At 39.5% G+C, this 22,801-nt stretch overlaps 2 protein-coding genes across 5 annotated transcripts in view; one reads left to right on the top strand and one right to left on the bottom strand.

The window, feature by feature from the left end:
• Window positions 1-22,801, bottom strand: part of vps8 (VPS8 subunit of CORVET complex) — a 71,333-nt gene that overhangs the window by 45,818 nt on the left and 2,714 nt on the right. The window contains exons 2-13 of one of the 4 annotated variants that reach the window (XM_031313789.2): window positions 20,655-20,723; window positions 19,550-19,680; window positions 18,215-18,268; window positions 17,195-17,291; window positions 16,834-16,866; window positions 14,733-14,787; window positions 6,592-6,597; window positions 6,149-6,273; window positions 5,026-5,112; window positions 4,734-4,801; window positions 1,949-2,102; window positions 1,780-1,839 (exon numbers count right to left, since the gene is read on the bottom strand). In XM_031313789.2, the coding sequence (XP_031169649.1) occupies window positions 1,780-1,839; window positions 1,949-2,102; window positions 4,734-4,801; window positions 5,026-5,112; window positions 6,149-6,273; window positions 6,592-6,597; window positions 14,733-14,787; window positions 16,834-16,866; window positions 17,195-17,291; window positions 18,215-18,268; window positions 19,550-19,680; window positions 20,655-20,723 (939 nt within the window). The remainder of the gene's footprint in view (window positions 1-1,779; window positions 1,840-1,948; window positions 2,103-4,733; window positions 4,802-5,025; window positions 5,113-6,148; window positions 6,274-6,591; window positions 6,598-14,732; window positions 14,788-16,833; window positions 16,867-17,194; window positions 17,292-18,214; window positions 18,269-19,549; window positions 19,681-20,654; window positions 20,724-22,801) is intronic. The other 3 variants (XM_031313790.2, XM_031313791.2, XM_031313792.2) reach the window with 3 other exon arrangements.
• LOC116060291 (DELTA-stichotoxin-Hmg2b-like) lies at window positions 9,703-13,028 on the top strand. The gene is made up of 3 exons (XM_031313793.2): window positions 9,703-9,756; window positions 11,136-11,241; window positions 12,367-13,028. Exons 2-3 carry the CDS (start codon window positions 11,174-11,176, stop codon window positions 12,791-12,793), a joined length of 495 nt encoding a protein of 164 aa, XP_031169653.1. The 5' UTR covers window positions 9,703-9,756; window positions 11,136-11,173; the 3' UTR covers window positions 12,794-13,028.

Genomic DNA, 22,801 nt, shown 5'->3' with positions numbered 1-22,801 from the left:
ATAGAGGGTTTGTTTGCTGTATGCTCTACGTGTTTTAAAGCCTATTGAAGGAAATTTATGATTAGTTATTTTGTAATAGTAATTCGTAATCTGTATACATAAAATTGACTTGACTAGATCAAGCTGTAGCTAAAGTTGAGCTGAGGTTACATTACATACATTCTACTATTTTTAGCCATGAAAGCACCTGAGCAGGAACAGTGTATTTCACTTAATTTATGACTGTGTGAGAGAAATACTTGGCCCAATTTATTACCTGATTCACAATGAACAATGTTTATAGACCGGATAAATTGGTTCTGCCCTTCAATACAGCACTTTGTACTTGATGACAATATTACTGCAGGACCTCTATATCCTCCTTAAACTCAGCTGGAAGTAGTATGATTAGCAATGTATTGGCCAAATATCATTGGAAAGTATTGAGCATATACTGTATATGGACAGTGTTATTTGTTGCTTCAAGAGAGCTTTGAGAAGTTTCTGTGCACTTTTTGATATGTTTCCCTCCCTTTAAAAATGCTCATCAGTAGAACTTGGAGAGAATTGTACTCATCACTTTCATTGCGGACATGTGACAACACTGCTAGCCACAGCCTTTGTTTGCTTGTTGGATGCTTTTATATAGTTCTTAGTGGTCCCCTAATACTGTATCTGAAGTCTCTTTCCCGAAATTCAGCCTTGGTGCAGAATTACAGCCACTACGAGCCAGTCCCACAATGAGCTTTCCTTAGGACGTGCCATTTCTGTGTCTGTAGCTTTAAATGCTATTGAGGAGGAAAGAGGTGGGGCAAGGTGGAGGGTGGGGGTGTGGCCTTGACTGGCTTGCGGCCACGGCTGTAGCTCTATTTCCTCATGGGCGGGCCAAATTCTCTGGGCAGCTGTGGGCGGCGGGCAAAGCAGAGAAAGGGGAGGTTAACCTTTCACCTTATGACGACATAAAGGGAAGATTCCAGATTGGCCCATCTGAACTTTCGGCGGAGCAGGATACCCAGAGCTCGGTTTACACCTATCGCCATTTCTAGCCACTGGAGGACAATAGGCAGGCTAGAGGAACTCATATTAATGTTAAAAAACCTCATAAAGTGAAATTTTCACGCCATGGGACCTTTAATAAGTGAGACGAACCCATTAATCTACAACACCTACTTAGGCTTCATCCACACTAATACAGTACGTTTTCATTTTAAAATATCTTTTGTAACGTTTACGCCTCGCGTCTACACTACTCCACCGATTCAGAGCCCCTAAAACAGAGGCATTAGCAAACACTGCTAATGTGCTTTAACAAACGACCTTTGAAGACCTTTGGAAACGACAATCCACGTCAGTCAGTCTTATCGGTTAAGTAGAACTACATACCTTTCAGTAACAGTTCCACCTCGTCGTCGGTCCGGGTAAATAAATCCCTGGTCATGATTTTTTAACCGCAGGGTAACAATCTGCTTCCTGTTTACACCGGCACGCACATGCCCAGTGTATGTAAATGGTCATGTGATATGTGTATTCAAACGTGTTAATATGGACAGAGATTAGTTCTGCTACAGGAGCTAAAACTCTTGTGTGGACAGAGATAATATTTGTTTTAAAATGCCATTCAAAAATGAAATTGTAGCAGTGGGGATGTAGCCTTAGCGGGCATTCAAGAACTCATGCTAACTGTTAACCTCAGCAAAGAATCAGGTGCAAACACAGAATTAAACATCTCATTGTATCAATGAACCTGGGCTATCATGCACTCATTACCAACAAAATAAACAAGCAGACAAATATACAAACCTTGCTGTATGGGAAAGTCATCCAGACTTTCAGTGAGGGCTTTAGTCCAATGACCAGAATCTGGTAAAAGAAAACCAAAAAGCAGAAACATCACAAACTTTACACACAGTTGGGTTGATAAGTAGAAGCTGGACGATGCACTGTGAACGGAACTGTGTGTGTTGTGTACCTTAGTGAGAGAGGCCATAGCCAGCAGAGAGTAGTGTGTGATGGGATGGTCTCTGAAGTCTGGAGGAGCACGCAATGGTTCAACACAGCAGACCTCACCTTTAGAACCACTGAAGAGACATCGAGAGTCACAGGACCGCATCCCCATCACCCTCCTAGAAAAAAAGACATTAACAGAAACATACAGAGAGAAATACAGGATAATGAGGGTAACATTAAGATGAAACAAGAACAGAGTAATAGTAAGGAGATAATAAAAGGTAGAAGACAAGTAAGGGAAAAAAGCAGCACAATGGAATCACACCGCTCGCAAATGTGAATTATAGATGCAGAGAGTGTTACCAACACATACATGACAAAGTAGAGCGAGAAACTTTTAGGCTTGAAAATAACTATCAGATGATATCAAAAAGAATGTACGTTAACTATTTTGCTTTACAATTAAATGAGGTTCTTTTCAGCATTTGACAATTTTCACCTGCATCGCTCAGTCTCAGTGGAAGTGCATTGTGAAACAGACATTGTGTGTTTTTTCATTGGGTCAAAATTCTGTTGACACTATTAAAAAACTATAATGATATTGTCACAGCAGCCAAGTTACTTAATCATAAACAAAACAAATTAAGGGCACTATAAAAGGTGGGTAAGAGACAAAGTACAAAGAAATAAGAATGAAAAAAAATGAAAACTTAAAACCAACAATACAGAGACTAAACTAAACTGGGACCATTGATATGTTCTGACAAAAACATAGTATAATTACAGCAATAAATATAGCTCCTTGTTATTTTATAGGGCACATTTTATCACAGGTAAACTCCATGTGCTTCACAATAAAGTCCATACGGCAAGAGACACAAGCAACTAGAATTACCGTCTTGCGGTTGTATGTCTTCGCCAACCAGTCAAGTTGCAGTTTACATCCATGTCTGGAGGGTGGTTTGGGGGTGGCAGTAGCTCAGTCTGTAGGGACTTGGCTTAGGAAGCAGGGGGGGCCGGTTTTAAGTCCATGTGCAAATCAAGTACTGAGTGTGGACTAGTAGCTGGAGAGGTGCCAGTTTACCTGCTGGGCACTGCCAAGGTGCCCTTGAGCAAGGCACCGAACACCCAACTGCTCTCTCTGACATCTCTCCATTTAGTGCATTTACAGGGCATGTGTGTGTATTTCAGTGTGTGTAATAACTACAACAGTGAGTGAAAAAAATGTATTTCCCCTTGCGGGATCAATAAAATTGATCTTAATCTTAATGTCTGTCGAGATTCATATAGTAATATATGTAGTGAAGACTGTTTTTGCATTGCATTTTTGAAGAAAATTATGATGTCACAGTGTTCTCGGTTATTGCCAAAAATGCATTGTGTGAAGTTTTTTGGCATTTGACCATTTGACCTCCAAAAATCTAATCAGTTAATTCTCGAATCCAAGTGGACGTTTGTGCCAAATTTGAAAATATTCCTTCCAGGCAGTCCTGTGATATCACAGTATGAGAATGGGACAGACGGACGGACAGACAACCTGAGAACATAATGCCTCCTCGCCAGCGACAGCCGTGGCCGGAGACAGCCCTGCTACGCCCTGCAATGCTACTACCATTATTATTAGTCATAGTTCTATTATCTTTACCGTTACTATAATTGCCACTGTTCATCATGTGATTCCATTATACCCACTGCTATAAATATTATGAGTCATATTTCTGTATCCCTACCCCTCCCACCAAAAGCCAGGGTCGGCCTGTTAAAGGAAAATTTTCCTTGCCACCGTACCAAATTTGTATTTGGATCAATCGATTATGGGCCTGGCCGATTCTGGGGGCTGTTTTTTGGCAATTTGCAGATTATCTGTATCTGTGTTTTATTTGACCGATAACTGATAAAGGTAATTCATTAAAAAGTGCCCTACTTAGGCTCCACTACAGTTCTGTATTTCCATCTGCTCCGGTTTTACTCACCACTGAGCCACACTTAATGTCCCGCCCACAACACTATCTGATTGGCTAGATATTATACAATTAATAGCCAATCAACACTCAGCCCTGCTGCTAATAGCCAATCAACACTCATCAACCTCACTGCTGCTGACATGCAGCAGCCTCGAGCAGCAGCGTCTCAGCTTCGGTGGAGTTGGTCGCACTAAACTTGGAAGGTAAGGCTGCAGAAATTTCAGTTAAAAACATTATAATCTTCCACACTAAAGTTGCAAAAACACCCAAATCCTATGATCTATTTCTATAATGGCAAGCCAGCCAAGTTATATCACTTAAAAAGCCAGAATAATTAACTTTTTTTCTGATGATAATGTTAGCTTGAAGTGGCAAGTAGACCATTTGCATTAAAGGAGTTAATGAATATGGAGCGGTAGTTGAATGCTTAATTTTATTTTTTAAATATTGGTTTCAGTGCAACAGGAACTTATTTAAGCTTCCACCCTGCAAATGGAACATTACTCATCCGTATGAGACAATGTTTTCACATGTTGGAGACAACAGACTGAAGGACAGTCTAAACCTGAAACTATGAATCTTGAGCTGAACTAAATGAAATGATTCCAATCAGCAAAGTCATTCATGTAGTCCACCTTGGATGGACACTGTGTATGAAAAGTAAACCGTGCCTTTTCCACTAACCTCACAATAGAAGACAATGACACATGTAACCATGGCAACTGTACACAACAAAAATGGCAACATCTGTAGCCCAAACCATGCCAAACAGTCCCCTCTAGCAAAGGAGCTCTTTAACCTAAAACAAAGTTATATAATTAACTTAATTTTAAGGTAATTTACCTGAAAGCCAGCTCGAAAACTGATCCTCCACTGTCATTGCACACTGCAAGAGTTGGGTCATCTGTGAACTAGACACAACAGGAAAATAAAAACAAGGGACAGAAATCAGATGAAAATTACTAATTTCTGAGGGTGTGTGACACTCACAAAGTTTGCTTTATTGTTGTGTGGGGAAAGAGTGTTGACTGTAGCCACATATAACCTGCTCCAGTAAAGAGAGGTGTTTGTTTGTTTGTTTGTTTGTTTGTGTTTGTTTGTTTGTTTGTTTGTTTGTTTGTGTGTGTGTGTGTACCTTCACATGCAGTATAGCTGTCCCTGGAGGGTGGGCATCAGTGATTGTTCTCAGGAGCTTCCCACTGGCTAGATCCCACATTGTAATCTAATCATGCAGAGAGACAGAACAAGTTTTGAAGAAAATTTGGATCAGGGTAAGCAACTGGACAAAAACTGGCACCTGAGAAAAATAGTTGGAGCCAAGTAACCAAAAAGGTGTCAAATCATTTGTGATTTCAGCTGTATATTATTTTTTACTAGTGCAGTGCCCGTTTGGAGTGTGTGCCTGTTCGGAACGGGCCAATTGCTTGGTTCCAGGATTACTTTTCACAACTTTATTGTGTAAATTCTCACAAACAACATGTGACAGAAAATGCAGTTATAAAACACTTGGTTCCCAGTATTGCTGCTTGCAGTGTTGTTGGGTGGTGTGCCCGTTCGAAGCGCTCTTAAGAACAACTCGTCTAATGGTAAACTTGCCTCTCATTCATCCATTCACATACACCCATGGTGGCGGAGCTGCCACGCAAGGCACTGGCCCACTACATGACGCGCCTGTAGGCTTGCTGATGCTCCTCAGTCAGAAGTGACAGAGAGAGGTGAGTGTGGCGGCCTCTAGAGAGAAAGACGACGCTCTCTCCAGACAATACTGGCAATACAGAAAGTCAGTCGATTTGTCGCTAGTTGCTTTTTTAAACCTAATTGTTCCATTTATCCCGGCTCGGATGTAGCCGTAAAATAATTTGACTTCAAAAACCATGTACACACTGGCCGAAGTATTTTGATACCCAACACCAAGCCAAACATTTCCTCATTCCTGTGTGGACTAGCCCTTGTGATAGTAGTTGAAATTGTTCAAAACCAAGTAAAGTATCAGTGATTTGGACAACCTGATACTTTGAGTCATAAACCATCAACTCTTTCAGAGCACCACACCACCTCATCACGACCACATGCCACAGAACAAACAACACATACTGTATGCAAACCATCAGTAGAAACCCTGTTGAACTTCAACAGGCTGTTGTTAGATTTTTATTCAAGTCCTGAGTCCACCCTTTTGAACTTTTTAAAACTCCAACGACCTCCCAGTAAACAAGCCTGTGATTGCACTACGTTTGTACATGTGTCTGAGTATATACCTGTCCTTTGGCAAACCCGCAGAGAAGTCTTGAGCAATCGTGGTTGATGCTGAGGGCAGAGACAGCTCCAAACTCTGCCCCAGTTGCCTTGGTACCCAGACAGAGCCGCAGAGCCTGATTGGTATCTGGAGAAGATGAAGAGGACATTTACAGTAACTGCTGAAAAAGGGGTGCAGACTTTAAAAAAGGTTTGGATGGTAAAATGAATATAAAAAAAGCTTTTACACATCAATACCAAAACACAACAAACTGGTACCAAATGAAGAGGTGTAAATGCAATTAAAACTGCCACTGCAAAAAATAAACAAATCAAACAACAAAGCATGCACCAAAGTAGCTTGGCCAAACCAAAATGGACATGAGCGGTGACGCCTCACAGTCAGTTAGGTTGAATACAGAACAACATTAAGCATGAGTGACCCATCTGACAGGGATGTTCATACCTTTTCCTGCCGGGCATCATTATGTCAGCAATATAAAGAGACATGGGTCAGCCCTGCTGAGACCTCAGTCCCAATCAAACCCCAGTCAAAATACAAACAACACAGTATTAAGACTCATTCATTTTGTATCTTTGGAGACCAAAATCTCTTTAAATTAAGAGCAGTTTTGGCTGACAGAGATTGTTTTACACCAAAATATGGCTTTGGCTTATTATCACACCTGTAGTGTGTTTTTCTGGTTACAGATATTGGTCCTCAGTACGTCTCTACTCCTTCTGCTTACCAATTAATATGTATGTATTATGTACACACTGCTCAGGCTGCTCTGACGCATTCTCTATTCCAATTTGAGCACTGATAACTGCTTCTGCAAATACTACTCATAGAACTGATATGGCTGCTGATTAACACTTATGACTCACGCTTTTATTGGTAATACTGCTGCAACCTACTCACATTATCATGGCTATACCTAAACTGTATACACTAATACCATTACAACTATGTTACTGAAACTACCGCTACGAATGCCAGTGACATTATTTTTACTGACAATGTACTCCTACTCTTTTTTATTTATTACTGCTTTTTTATTTATTACTGCTTACTTGATCTAATATTGATTAATACAATCCTGAAATTGATCATTTAAAATATACTTAAACAAAGTTTTGGGGGGTCAATTCTTAATGTAAACATTAACCTGGTGCATTATAGAAAATATTTGAGGGTTGCTTCTTGCTTATACAATTTACATCATAAGTTATCTGAGAATCTGAGCAGTGGGGTCAGCATTGCATTCGCTTTACTAGAGAGCTGAGACGGAAGGTAAAGCTCTCGATCTACCGGTCAATTTTCGTTTCCACCCTTACCTATTGTCATGAAAGCTGGGTCATGACCGAAATAACTAGATCACGGGAACAAGCGGCCGAAATGGGTTTCCTCAGGAGGGTGGCTGGCGTCTCCCTTAGAGATAGGGTGAGAAGCTCAGTCATCCGTGAGGAACTCAGAGTAGAGCCGCTGCTCCTTTGCGTCGAAAGGAGCCAGCTGAGGTGGTTCAGGGCACTTCCTGAGGTGGTCCCGAGAGCCTCCCTAGGGAAGTGTTCCAGGCACGTCCAGCTGGGAGAAAGCCTTGGGGAAGACCCAGGACTAGCTGGAGAGATTATATCCCTACACTGGCCTGGGAACGCCTCGGGATCCCCTGGTTAATGTGGCTCGGGAAAGGGAAGTTTCGGTTACCCTGCTGGAGCTACTGCCCCCATGACCCGACCCCAGATAAGCAGTTGACAATGGATGGATGGAAGTTCTCTGAGAATCTCCTTTATATCGAAGCAAAATGCATATTGTAACAGAAATGTGCTATGACTAAGATCCACTGATACTACCATTACTTACTAAATTACTTTTAACTCCTATCTGTCCTTTAAGTACAGATTTTTTCAATTCCATAAGCTATAAACAAAGCACTTTAAAAGAAATCTAAATTAGAAAATTCACTGTCTGCGAAGCCCTATACTGAGGGATTATACAAACCCCAATTCCAATGAAGTTGGGACCTTGTGTAAAGCGTAAATAAAAACTGTATATAATGATTTGCAAATCCTTTTCAACCTATACTCAATTGAATACACTACAAAGGTTTTTAATGTTCAAACTGATCAACTTTTTTTTGTTGCAAAAAAATTTGAATTTGATGCCTCAAAGTACAGTCCATAATATCATCAAAAGATTCAGAGAATCTGGAGTAATCTCTGCACGTAAGCGGCAAGGCCGAAAACTAACATTGAATGCATTACAATGTCATGTAACATTGAATGCCTGTGACCTTTGATCCCTCAGGCAGCAGTGCATTAAATACCGACATCATTATGTAAAGGATCTTACCATGTGGGCTCAGGAAAACTTTGGAAAAACCATTGTCAGTTAACACATGTTAAAACTCTACCATGAAAAGTGAAAGCCATATATCAACAATACCCAGTAACACCGCCGGCTTCTCTGGGCCCAAGCTCATCTGAGATGGACTGACACAAAGTAGAAAAGTGTGCTGTGGTCTGACGAGTCCATATTTCAAATTGTTTTTGGAAATCATGGACGTCATGTCCTCCGGGCCAAAGAGGAAAAGGACCATCCAGATTGTTATCAGCGCAAAGTTTAAAAGCCAGCATCTGTGGTGGTATGGGGGTGAGTTAGTGCCCATGGCATGGGTAACTTGCACATCTGTGAAGGCACCATTAATGCTGAAAGGTACATACAGGTTTTGGAGCAACATATGCTGCCATCCAAGCAACTTCTTTTTCAGGGACGTCCCTGCTTATTTCAGCAAGACAATGCCAAGCCACATTCTGCATGTGTTACAACAGCGTGGCTTCATAGTAAAAGAGTGCGGATACTAGACTGGCCTGCCTACAGTCCAGACCGTCTCCCATTGAAAATTTTTGGCGCATCATGAAGCGCAAAATACGACAACGGAGACCCTGAATTGTTGAGCAACTGAAGTCATACATTAAGCAAGAATGGGAAAGAATTCCACCTAAAAAGCTTCAATAATTAGTGTCCTCAGTTCCCAAATGCTTATTGAGTGTTGTTAAAAGGAAAGGTGATGTAACACACTGGTAAACATGCCCCTCTACCAGCTTTTTTGGAACGAGTTGCAGGCATCAAATTCAAAATGAGTAATTATTTGCAAAAAAACAAAAAGGTTTATCAGTTTGAACATTAAATATATTGTCTTTGTAGTGGATATATTCAATTGAATATAAGTTTAAAAGGATTTACAAATCTTAGAAGCTAATACTCTGTTTTGTAGTGGTACCCTGTGAACATGGTAGGCCACTAAGTCCTTACCCTCCTGCGGACACCCTGTACAAATAATTGACACCAGTTTTAAAAGGTTCAAACAAAAGAAGGTGTAAATTTGTAATCACTACGGACCAAGCCTTTCTCTGTGATAAAGTGCTGGCGAAGTCCGGGAACAAAGGGGGGAGCTGATACTGGACAGGAGATAAGGAGGGAGTCAACTGGCGCCTAAAAGTCCCGATTACCTGAGTCAATAAAACCCGGTGTGTGACTTCACTACCACATCCTGCCTGAAACCTGGACCAACAATCTGTCCACACCAACAACTGGTTTTGCCTTTTTTCCAACTCTGCAGATCATACAAAGGTAAGTACACCTTTATTAATACTTTTAGATATTTTTTATCTATTTTTAGATTTAGTTGTAGTCTTAGTCCTGAGATCAAAAGTTAATGTGTGTTTTTAGTTAGGTTTAGATGACTTCATCCTTCTCATCCATCAACATTTTAGTGTAGTTTTAGACATCCATTAATTTAATTTAAAACCATTAGCTTCTGTCATAGCAGTTGCTGATCTTACAGAGGTCCACAAAATAAAAGTCTACGTAAAATATAAAAGCAGGGTTCAAATAAAAAAAATTTAAATTGAGGAACAAAACAGTAATTGTAATACAACAAAACCAAATAAATAACAGAAAATTATCAGTACTATCAATAAAAACCACATAATATACACAAAATAAAGCAAAGAGTGCGAACTCTGTGAAACAAGCGGAAAGAAATGACAAATGATTACAGCCACATTTAAGTCAAAATTCCTGTATATAACTGTATTCTTTTTCTTGGCTCTAGGAATAACTAATTGTTTTCTATGCACAAACGGAGGGGCATATACAACACAACTTTATTTAGAGTTCACACCGAAAGTCCTTTTGTGTTCCCAAGCAGCTCCGCTCAAAAGAAGAAATAAAAATAAAAATACACACAGAGCTAGACAACAATTACACATATAGTACAAAGATGAAGACATATCAACAGCCATGGCAAAGAAACATGTTTCAAGATAGACTTGGATCAAGATCTTAAATGGCAGCAAACTGATTTTGGTTCAACAGGATAGACTGAGCCTGTTGTATCTAAACGAAGGGACTCTAAATTGCCTGTTAGAAAGATATGTTAGAATATGTATGTGATTGACCAGCACACTCTTCAAGAGCTGAAAAAGATTTAGATAAACTTAAAAATATAAATTTTCTCAAGAAAACAAGCTGATGGGACTGTAATATGTCTTCAACTGAGAGCCCAGACAGTATGTAATGGACACTACTACTACTACTACTACTACTACTACTACTACTACTACTAATAATAATAATATGTTAACAGTGAAGTCTAACCTTATTGTGGGATAGTTAAAGTTTATCGAGATCCTTCTTCTTAGCAGCAGACCTACCACATGACTCAATTTTTTTTTAACTCCTAATAATTTGATCTAATTTGAACTTGATCTAGTTTGAAGCCTTGTATAAAGAAGCAGAGCTAGGGAATTCATTCTTTCTAATTATAATTGATTTATATGTAAATATAAAAAATACATATAATGTAATGTATATAAATGCAGTCCATTTAGATTTAGATACAAACAATAAACACATCAATCAACAAAGCATAGATGATTGATTCTGACAAACTGTCTCTCTGCTTCACAGATGCTGAATTAACTGAAATGATTCTATTTTGTCTGTAGTTCACAGCCAGCCTCTTCCCCCACCACACCTCATCACAATGCCTCATCGCCTCTGCTCTGTTGAGATTAACAACAACTCTGGCTGCTACACTCTCGCCAACCCAAGGTGATACATTGCTTTTGTACTTGACTTTTTCTGAAGGTATTGAAAGTACACCCACTGACGGCAAAGATTAGAATACACAGCAGCAACAAGAAAGTCATATAGGTAGTTAGGGAAATTCCTTTTAGTCAGACAGAGGTCTTCATCAAGTCCAGAGGCCGGTACTACGAATCAAGATCAACATGCCCTGGATTTTTTCAGTTACCCGGCATAAACCTAACCTAAGAACCGCGGTCCCAGCATAAACTGTGTCACAACGGTGGTTAACAACTAGTTCAAGGTAGCTTAACGTTACTGTGTGTTTGAGCTGCCCAGCTTGCATTCTTCTCTGAAGTAAATGACACATGGCACACTTTATAAAACCCCTGTCTGGTCTGAGTCAGCTTTTCCTGGTTTGGACCCTTTAGTTCCAAAGAAGGCAAATCCTAATGCTTCAGCATATACAAACCCCAATTTCAATGAAGTTGGGACGTTGTGTAAAACGTAAATAAAAAACAGAATACAATGATTTGCAAATCCTTTTCAACCTATATTCAATTGAATACACTACAAGGACAATATATTTAATGTTCTAATTGGTCAACTTTATTGTTATGAAGCGCAAAATACGACAACGGAGACCCCGGACTGTTGAGCAACTGAAGTCGTACATCAAGCAAGAATGGGAAAGAATTCCACCTACAAAGCTTCAACAATTAGTGTCCTCAGTTCACAAATGCTTATTGGGTGTTGTTAAAAGGAAAGGTGATGTAACACAGTGGTAAACATGCCCCTGTCCCAGCTTTTTTTGGAACGTGTTGCAGGCATAAAATGAAGTCATGAAATGAAGAGTGAATTTTTGCAAAAAAACAAAGTTTATCAGTTTGAACATTAAATATCTTGTCTTTGTAGCGTATTCAAAGTTATATAGGTTGAAAAGGATTTATAAGTGGAATGCTCAGCTGTGTGTATAATGTCACATTACTGCAAGACTGTTAAGCAGTTGAGATAACAGACTCTTTGTGTGTGCATTCACGTGCTTGTAGGAAAAGACACAAAAACCTACCAGTGAATGTAAATATCAATGGTAATTGGAAAGGAAGAGTTCTGCAAGAACCTGTCTGATATGATGCGCCTCTCTGTGTTCAGGGTGTTCACTGAGAGCGGCTGCTGTGAGGTCCCTCTGCCACCGATGGTGGGTCCCTACTCCCCTGCCAGCGCATTGTTCAAAAAGAACACAGGCAGTGCGACCGGGGCTGTCGGCGTCTTCACCTATGATCTTTTCAACCCCAACCTCAACGACTACAACCACGTCATGGCCGTCATGTTCTCCGTGCCCTACGACCGAAACCTCTACTCCAACTGGTTTGCTGTGGGGATCCTTGACAGAGGAAACAACTGTGACTACAATCTTTATGATATGATGTATAATGGAAATGAAAATAATTTTGTAAGAGCAAAGGCTGATGGCTCCTGCATTTCTTATGAGGGTGATTATGCTATTGTCAGTGCTTCCATGTCAGACTCAGGTGAAGCAGTCCTGAGGGTGGATATCAGTGACACTGGCATGTATTAAGTCAGAATAAGGAAGATCTTACTTTTGTTATGCAAGCCATATGAGATGATCAGTCATTTTAATAAAATATTTCAGTATGTGTGAAGCTCAATCAACTGACACAGTTCGTCACTAGCTGAAGTGGAGCTCATTAATCAATATACCTAAAATATGAGTACATTAAATAGTAGTTATTTCAGTTGTGATTTTAAAACGTTGATGCCTAATTACAAATAAAAAACAAGACTTGTATGTGTCCATCAAATTATGTCCTCTTTGTAAGAAATGATAATAACAAATTCAGTGTGTTCTTTCTGACACAGAGATTTATTTGACACGGATACGTTTCTGGATGTTTTGGTGTCCTAGGCCCTGATTCTTACATTATCCAAGTTCCAAGTATCCAAGTCTGTGGAGGAGGCTATGTGACTCCTCCTAGACAGTCTTTGTCATTAATGCACTGTGGTGCAGGTATTATTGGTATCTTACTTTCATTTGTGAATGTCCTCACCACATTTTATTATCCAATATTTATTTTGATTATGATTACTATTTCCCATGTTATATAACTGGCAGCACATAAGGCCTGTTGTGGGAGGAACGTCAGGGCAGCATTTAGAGTATCCTCAACATTAAGAAAGTTTTAACTTTGAAGTTCATATTTATTACGTATGTATTCTGCATTACTTTACATGACTGTGGGAAAACACCGGAGCACCTGGAGAAATCGCAAACTTCTTTTAGGGCGCATTCAGACCAAAGCAAGCGATTCGCTGCAGGGTTGTGCACCGCTGAGTGTATCACTTAAATGGCCTATTTGTGTGGCGTCTTGTTGTGTTCTTTAGCCCCCAATGTATCACAAGTATACCTTATATTTTACAATTATTGTTTCCATCAGATCGTTTTTATGATCCCATCATTTCCAACCGCACTTGAAGGCAGCTTCCTTTCGCAGAGAAAGAGAAAAAGAAAAGAGACGAGCGACTGTGCTTTTTGCAGGAAACAGTCAGCTGTTGTTACACACAACTCCAGTTCAGTGTTCAGGGTTTTTTTTGTGGCAGCGATAGAGGCAGTGATGTTACATGTTTACTGTACGGGACTCTCACATCGCCTCAAAACCGACTGACAAGTCTGATCACCGGTTCCATGATTGGCCACCGCAGGGTGGTTTTTTTGTATTGTATCATGTTTATTTCTGCTGTAAAGTTGGGCATTTTAACACAGGATCTATGGATATTGACTTGCTTTTGGAGTGAGCCTCAAGTGGCTATTCAATGAACTTGACACTTCTGCGTTGGCTTTATTTCTCAGCACAGGAGGTTGCTGCTTGACATACTACGGTTACCTAACTCTACTTTCGGGTTTTAACAGACCCCAAGAGAAAAAGCCAAGAGAAGGGAAACATTAGTTTGTCCCAAAATGTCTGTTTTGCACCCATACATACATGGATTGTTCTTTAAAAGAGAACATACCATCAACTGTAGGCTTGTTTATAGAGGAGGCTCATTGTTTTGGTGATGACATGCATTCATACATATGACTCAATGTTATTGTTAATAATAATCTTAAGTTGAAAACTATTATTCTAATGTTAGATAAGGAGTTTCTAATTAAGTACCATATTAGTTAGGCAACCTCAATTTCTCACACTCTTTTTATAAACATAACAACATTCTCTTCATACTCAGCAAGAGCAACAACATCAGCAACATGCAACAGAATACTTACCATTGCCTCCCCACAATGTATCCACTTTTTATTAATTTAATTGGAAGTGAAGCATTGTTTCATAGTTTAAGACTATAATCTAGACCTGCTTTATATGACTTGTTTTGTGACAAATAACTGGTAACTACACTCAATTAGCTTAATTTACACTGTTGCATTGTAAAAAGTTAAAATGTGAAAATATAATTTATATCACTGTCTATATAAAGAGTGTAATCAAGTTTAGACTCACCAAAGACCAGAGCCAGACCATGAGACGTTCCTACAGCAATCACACCTGCCACGGTCTGAACCAAAAAAAAAATGTACAGCTTAGAGTTAATCAGAGGAAGTCAGGAAAAGCTAAACAAAAGCAAAACACCATAAAATAATATCAAACATTCTGCCTCCACCAACACCCACACAATCATAAACCACAACCATGAACCTACCTGTGGGTGTACTTTATAGTAATAGTGGTTGCTCTTTTGAACAATCTTTCAGTAGCAGTATTCTCTTTGAGCTGCATTTTTATAAACTATGAAACGTCTTGTAAATGTACCCAACCTCACATTCTCTTTCTGCTTTTGTGCTGCATTCGACACGAATGACCACCACATCCTATTACAGAGACTGGATCATTTATTTAGTATTAAAGGAGCAGCACTAAGCTGGTTTAAGTCCTTTTTATCAGCTCAATCTTAGTTTGTTAACAACCAAATTCTGTTCTTGGATCAATTATTTTCCCCTTATAGTTGCTTCCTTTAGGCAATATTATACGGAAACACTCCATAAGCTTTTTTTGTTATGCAGATAATACCTAATTATATGTATCAAGCCAGAAGAAACCAATCAGTTAGTTAAACTTCAAGCATGCATTAAGGACTTAAAAACCTAGATGACCTATAACCTATAAACTCAGGCAAAACTGAAGGTAATGTACTAAGATAAGCTTCCTTTATTGTAATTACTCAGCACCTACATGCACTGAAATTAAATTTGTCCTCTTCATTTAAACCATCCTATACATACGATCAGTGGGCAGCTGCAGCAGCAGGGGAACAGCTCCAGTTCTTCTACCAGTGCCTTGGTCAGGGGTACTGACAGGAGCATTTACCTAACATTTACCCATGCAAACATAGGGAGAACATGCAAACTCTATACAGAAAGGCCCGGTCCGGGGATCGAACCCATTACTCAGCAGTACTTTCTTGCTGTGAGATGACAGTGCTAGCCACTGAGCCACCATGCTTGGCCCTGTGGTCTTGTTGATACTTGGCCCTCCGAAACTCATTATCTAATAATATAGCTACTCTGGATGCCATTGCCCTGGCCTCCAGCACCACCGTAAGGAACCTTGTTGTTATCTTTGATATGATATGTCCCTAAACACACACATAAAACAAACTACATGGACTGACTGCTTTCACCTGCGTAACACTGCAAATATTAGGTACATATGGTCTCATAAAGTGTGCTTTCTTGCCTTGCAGGTTTCCATGGATCGGGGTTGCGCCTCCGGCACAGTGAATATTTCACTCTTTTATATTCACTGCTACTATTATTATTACTATTAGGTCTGTTCTGTATTGTACACACGTCTCTATTGCAAGTATGTCCATCCTAGGAGAGGGTTCTCTCCTGAGTTGCTCTCCCTGATGATTCTTCCATAAAATCCATGTGAAAGGGTTTTTCTTGGGGAGTTTTTACTTATCTGATGCGGGGTTCAAAGGAAAGAGGGTGATGTATGTTGTACAGATACAGTAAAGCCCTCAATGGCTAATTTGTGATATTAGGCAAACATTGACTTGCTACTCCACTACACATCTCACTATTTTCACACTACAGTTCAGAGTTCTATGTAAATGCTGTGTCTGCTTTAAAAAATATGTTCAACTTTGCTTTTTGTTGTATTGTTTTGTAAAGCCTTCTTACACTGGTCTACAGTAGTGTTTGTAGTTGATAAAAATTATAATAAGCAATTCAAATGAATGCAAAAACCTTGAATGTGGGGCATCCCAGTAGCCTAATGGTTATGGTGCAACATCCCCGGATCAATTTTGGTTGACGTTGCATGTCATAGCCCTCTTTCTCCATTTATTTCCAGTCATTATATCAACTATCATCTGTTGATATAGGCAAAATGCCAAAAGCAACACCTTAAAACTTATATTTATTTACCATGTCTCTTGTATATAGCCTCCTTTGAAATTATAAATTGCTAAAGTGCCCTATGAAAACTAGTTAGCCATCAAAAGTCATAGAGTTATATTGTGTCTTACCAAATTTGCCTTTAAACTAATAACATCTATATAGGTTTAGTTGAATTCATTGTTGAATAAAATAATACTCACTATAGCAGTTGGCAGTCCAGCATCCACTTTGTCCTGAGGAAAACATGCAAATGTTTTTATTTTAATTGATTAGTGTACTGCAACATATGCAAAATTCTGAAGCTAGTACAAAAGGAAATACTTTAGTTACAGTAATAATAAAAAGTAGTAATATAAATAGAATTACTAACCGATAATCATATTTCCAAACAAAAACAAAACCCTGTCATTGACAGATTAAATTAAATTGACTACTCCTCGTTTTAAGATGTTATATCATTATTATTTTTCATCCACATTTTGGAAAGCACAGTACTGAAGATGTATTCTAATCAAAAACACTAAAAATAAGACAGTCGGGTTTTGTGTGCGTGCGTCTTACAGCAGCAGAGACAATCTGTGCAGAAATGCCCTTCAGCAGGCTGTGTCGAAGAACAGACCCATGAACCGTCGCATTCAGATCCATTGTCCTCCTCCTTCTTCACACATATACATGTCCACACACACACACACACACACACACACACACACACACACACACACAAAGAAGACATTTTCTGTTTAATTACCTTGTACACACAAAGACAAGAAGGTATGCACCAAAAGTAAGTGTTTGTGTTGTTGGCTGGTGGTCACATCTTAGAAGGTAAATTCCGCACAGCTTTATGCTCTGAAAATTTGGCCTTCCTCAGGTGTGAGGAACCTGACACCTTCCTTCACCTTCCTTGACTTTCCAGTTTTTGTTGGTGCGATCACTTCCAGCTGTCTCAAGATAGCAATACGCCAATAATTCACCTGAACACACTTACCTGTAAGGCCAGCACGCCCATGGGAGCAAAGATGCATTTGCTATTTAAACGACACTTGCGTCAGCAACCACATGGATGTGCACAACATCGTCTTTTTTGAACTGGTGGTCACTTCTTAACTGGACTATTTTATGGTTAGTTGGCTAATGCTTGTTTTGCTTTGGTTGCTGAAGTAGCATCTGTATGGAGTCTTTGACTTACTGTCCAGAAAACTGCACACCCTACCCACCCTACAGATGTCTCCAGCTTTGCACTATTAGTAAAGCACAGTGTCCCAAACTGAAGCTTTGTTCACACACACTTAAACAAAAGGTTCTAAATAAAATATATTTCTAACTTAAGCCCATAGTACTTTAACATTCAAATCTATTTTACATTATATTTTATTTTAAAATATATTTTTCCAGGCGTGTACTCTGACATTAGGGTGTACTTTAGGTAACTTAAATTGCATTTAGTTTTCAATGTAATATTTAATTTGAATTATTTAAAATCTCTATCTAATTAAGACAGCTTGTTTTTTAGATTGTTATACATAGTTATTGCTGTCACTTTTTAGTTGCTCTACAATGACAACAAATCTGCAGACTCACCTGCTAGCTTGCCACCCAAGTGAGGCAGCGGAGACACCACAGATGAGTGAATCACTAGGAATAAAAAGTGTGGTACAAATTAAAAAAGTTAAAAGTAAAAAAAAACTAAGTTAATATTCTTGTTTGAGTCAGATTGGAATAGTATATATCATACTGTATGTCATCTGTTGAGTATGACTGATGTGTTTCTAATAAAATAAAAATTGCAAGTCATATAACGAGAAAATTTGATTGCTGGAAGAATGTGACGTTAGACTGGTGTAATGAAGCCTAAAGTTAATAAAACAGTGAAAATGATGTCAACAACATTAGTTTTTTTTGTTAGAGGGGGAGGGGGGGGGGGTATTTCAAATTTGTTTAAAGGGGAACTATGCAGTTTTTTTAGCTTAATTTACGTTAACTGAACAGCTTCGGAGTCATTGGAATGGTTATATGACTTTTTTCGGGTTGAATGGTGGTCATCTCGCTTCCCCCTAGCGCCTGTGAGCGGAAAAACCACCCTTGCAACTTTGGGCTGGCGGGCCACCGGCCTCAGCATCAGGAAGTATCGCGTGATATCATGGCTGAGCCAGCAAAAAAGAAGCAGAAAGCTAGGAAAGCATTGTCGGAGGAACAGAGAAAGAGGAAACGGCAGACTGACCTAGCGAGGAGTCAGACACGAGTAAACATCGGACCTGCGTTTTCAGAATTGCGAGAACTGAGACAAAAGGAGCCTACAAATAAGATACTTTGGGATAAACTCTGTTTAATCTTTGTATTTCTTGTTATTGTGACCTCAGGATGTTAGCTATGGTCTGTAAAGGTTTTTATTATGATCGCTGTCTGTTACGAGCTTACTAACTAGCTAGCTAGCTAGCGGAGATGTTAGCATAGGACATGGCTCCGTGTGTTTGCTGGCTTCTTTGAAAACAAATGCACATGACCAGAGGGAGAAGATGGGAGGGGGGAGAGTCGCCAACGAGTTTTTACGACAGTGTTGCCAAATATCTATTTCAAAGCTGTAGAGGGAGCTCTATAGAGAAACCTGCGAGCAAAAAGCGAGAAAACAGCGAAGAAATTGCCAAAACTCCATAGCGCCCCTTTAAAATGTATTATTATAAAAAGCCCTAGAGTAAGTTAGTAATTATATAAGTTTATATATTTAGCATCTTTCAAGAGTACAATAAACACAGACTCCAGAAGAGTAAAGCAACATAAATGCCGCGGTTGCCCAATGGGATGCACAAGGAGTGTGTGTGTGTGTGTGTGTGTGTGTGTGTGTGTGTGTGTGTGTGTGTGTGTGTGTGTGTGTGTGTGTGTGTGTGTGTGTGTGTGTGTGTGTGTGTGTGTGCATGCCGTTTAAGATGTGTTGGGTCTCCACTGTCCGAGCTGGCCAGAGAGGAGGTGTCACAGGAGTGAGCATCCATGTTATCTGTGTTTAGCACGCAGGTATCCTCTAACACAAATGGTTCCTCCTCATCCTCCAGCTGCAGATACCACATTGGACAAAAACAAACACATCAGCTAGGCACCTGAAGGACAACAAAACAAAACCACTTCAGCTACAAGGCTCTCCTACATCCATAGTGGAGGGGGTCCACAAACAAATGTTTACCGGATATCAAACTACTTTCTGTATCAGTAAGAACCTTCTACCTGTCCAGGGAATTCCCCATATATTCATTGCTAAGCTGATGTTAAATCTGCTTCTGCCATTATCTTCTCAGTATCCCAAACAACTTCAGACTTTTGTCTGTTTAAGCCAATGGCCTAAACTTTATCCTGGGTGGTTTTAAACACTGTAACTGCTAAAAGATGCTACGCCCACTTTTATCAGTGTATCACTTGTCCCACTCACAGCAATAGGACAATGGACTGAAGGGCCAAACTTGAATATAAGAAAGAAATTAAGCACAAATTTGGTTATGACCTCAAGTCTGTTTGAGAAGGCCTGAAATTGACGACAGGGCTACACATCAAGTGCAATATAGTCTCCTTAACGCGTTATACAATTAGTGTTAAAAAGAGAATGTGACAGCAGCCGTGGTGAGTTTGACATGTCTCTGTTGTACTGACAGAGTTAGTGTTGTGGAATGTACATTACACAGAATTTATCGAGACAACAGGAAGTGATAAGTTTGCAGGGAAGTTTCTTACACCAGTATGATAGAATATCATATAAAATTAAGTAAACAGAACTAAAGTATCTAAAATAGACCTGTTTCAAATACAGCCCTCAATAATTTGACACAAAATATTGATTTAAAAAGGGTCATCCTGAGTCAATGATCAGAACTGAATCCATAGCAAATGTCATTATTCTCAGACATACAGACACAAGAGTAGTGGTGCACCTTCTCAAAGTGGATTAAAATTACTTTCAAAAAGTTGTCGTTACACTGTTGACAGTGTGTGAGGCAGTATAGCACAGTGTAGCAGTCAAAGAGTAGCATGTTCTCACCTCATTAAGGATGCTCTCCAGTGTGGGAGGTGTGTCCACTTGGGGAATGTCAAACTCCTTATCATCAATCTGAGGACAGAAGTATTACAAATAAATGAAGGGTAAGAAAGCAGTATTTGTTTCTTTGTGCTTTCTTTGTTGTGTGCAACAGGATTCGACATTAACTATGGCCCAATGCCCTTGCTGTTGCCAAGAAAACAATCTTGTTAAACAGAAGAAGAAAAGAAAAAAATAATCATCACACAAAGTTTATACCTCCCACTCCTTTTTATTTTAAATTTTTATTTATTTTTAATGGCGGGTAGTCTTGTACGACTAAATTCTCATTGGACAATTATTGTCATAAAGCTGCCTGTCCACTAAAGCATTATTCCCAGCTGAAAATGCCAGGTGCCTGAAAACACCCAGCTGGGAGTGCTAGAGCGCTTTGGAGGTGGGCTGCCATCACAGCAGGCTATCATAGACTGTAGATTTCATTCGCTCCATCCACGCTCCACATTTTTGCAACCTACTCCGCACCTACTCTTCCCATGCAAAACAGTGGAAATGAGTGGCAGCAAGAACAACAACATCCACCATGTATTGAGTTAATCAGTTGATTGATGGGCGACTGCGTCAGGTAGAAGGCTGTGTCGCACCAACACATTTTAAAAGGGCAATGGCCAATGGGGAAACAAACACCAACACTTGAATATGTTTACAGGCACACCAATATTCCACTATTTTTCCAAATATGACAATATTCCGAATTTGATACAGGTCACGTAAACAGCATATTCCGTTTGGATATTCGGAATAGGGCCTTTTTCCATATGTAGCATTTTCCAATTAAGACATGGGATATGGCAGTATTTTTCGGGTTTTAGAGGCATTCTTTGGACATGTATAAAGTCCAATCGGAATATGTGTTTCAACTGGGTTTTTTTACGGCAGTTTACGGCCTCTTACCTGTTTATGGCTTATTATAATGTGAAGATGGCCGGGGGCCAATAGTCCCTTCTGACTTTTTTTAAGAATAAAAGTTATCTACAAATGCACTGTTCTATAACAGATTTTATGTTCATTGTTGGCAATGTAACTAAATCTACCCCACTCAGGCATGAACAAATGTAAAAAACAAAAACAATTCTGCCTTACTTTTACATCTGTAGTCAGATAACAGAACAAACTGTATGGAATACCTTAAACTTCCATGAAGTTAATAATATCTTTACCTCATGTTCATTTTAAACATGACTTATTATGAGTAATGCAGAGTTTGCTAACATTTAAGTTTACAACACATGACTCTTGCACTTGTCTTTCACAAACCGAGGCTGAGGGCCGTATGAAATCTGGCCGCGGGCCAGGATTGGCCGCCGGACCGGACTTCGGACATGCCAGGCTTACGGTCAGCTCTGTGCGTTGCTATGGTTGTTGTACACAAACCAACCAGCCAACAGTTTGCAAGGCTGCGGTAGAGATTCATGCCAAAAGAAAAGGAGGAGAAACACACCAGCTTTTAAACATTATGAAAGACTTAGATATCAAGAGGTTTTTGGATATGCGCAAACATCGCAACGCCGACCTTTTTAAGAAGGTGGTTGAAGGAATGAAAGAGGGGACTATGTTCGCACAGTCGAACAAGTCAGCCACCAGTGGAAAACTTTGAAAAAAATCTTATTTTGCACGGCTACATGTAAATGGGGATATTAGTGGAATATTCACTTTCATTAGCCATGTAAACAGTTTAGTAGGAATATCGTCTTTTTCGGGATTAAAAGGCAAAAACCGTAATATTATGTGCATGTAAACGTAGTCACTGACTACATTACACACATTCCGACCAATGGTGTATCTTTATCACTCAGTGACAGAGAGACTCAGTGACTCAGTAACATACTGTAGGGGCAGAATTTTGAGGTCCCAAGGCTCGTCCCTGCAGTCCAGCAAAAAAAACAAAAACATGGCCTGATGGCCTGTGGCCACAAAAGGTTACTCTGTTGACGGCCAGGATGATAATAATTAACCATTATTCGACAATAAGAATTTTTACAGATTAATACTATCAGACTAATATAAAAACAATATTATAAAAAAGAAATTAAAAACAGTCTGTAGCATGGTGAAAGAAACATAGGCTTAAATAGGTTATCTTTTTCCTAACT

Source organism: Sander lucioperca, chromosome 15 (genome assembly GCF_008315115.2).
Source record: "Sander lucioperca isolate FBNREF2018 chromosome 15, SLUC_FBN_1.2, whole genome shotgun sequence".
NCBI lineage: Eukaryota > Metazoa > Chordata > Actinopteri > Perciformes > Percidae > Sander > Sander lucioperca.
The sequence above is the reverse complement of the archived record's forward strand: the minus strand, read 5'-3'. Positions and strand labels throughout refer to the sequence as shown.

Bases quoted from the DNA above. Each gene is read 5' to 3' on its own strand.
- LOC116060291 (XM_031313793.2), top strand. From the start codon at position 11,174: ATGCCTCATCGCCTCTGCTCTGTTGAGATTAACAACAACTCTGGCTGC. The intron at 11,242-12,366 runs GTGATACATTGC...CTCTGTGTTCAG, and splicing joins TACACTCTCGCCAACCCAAG to GGTGTTCACTGAGAGCGGCT.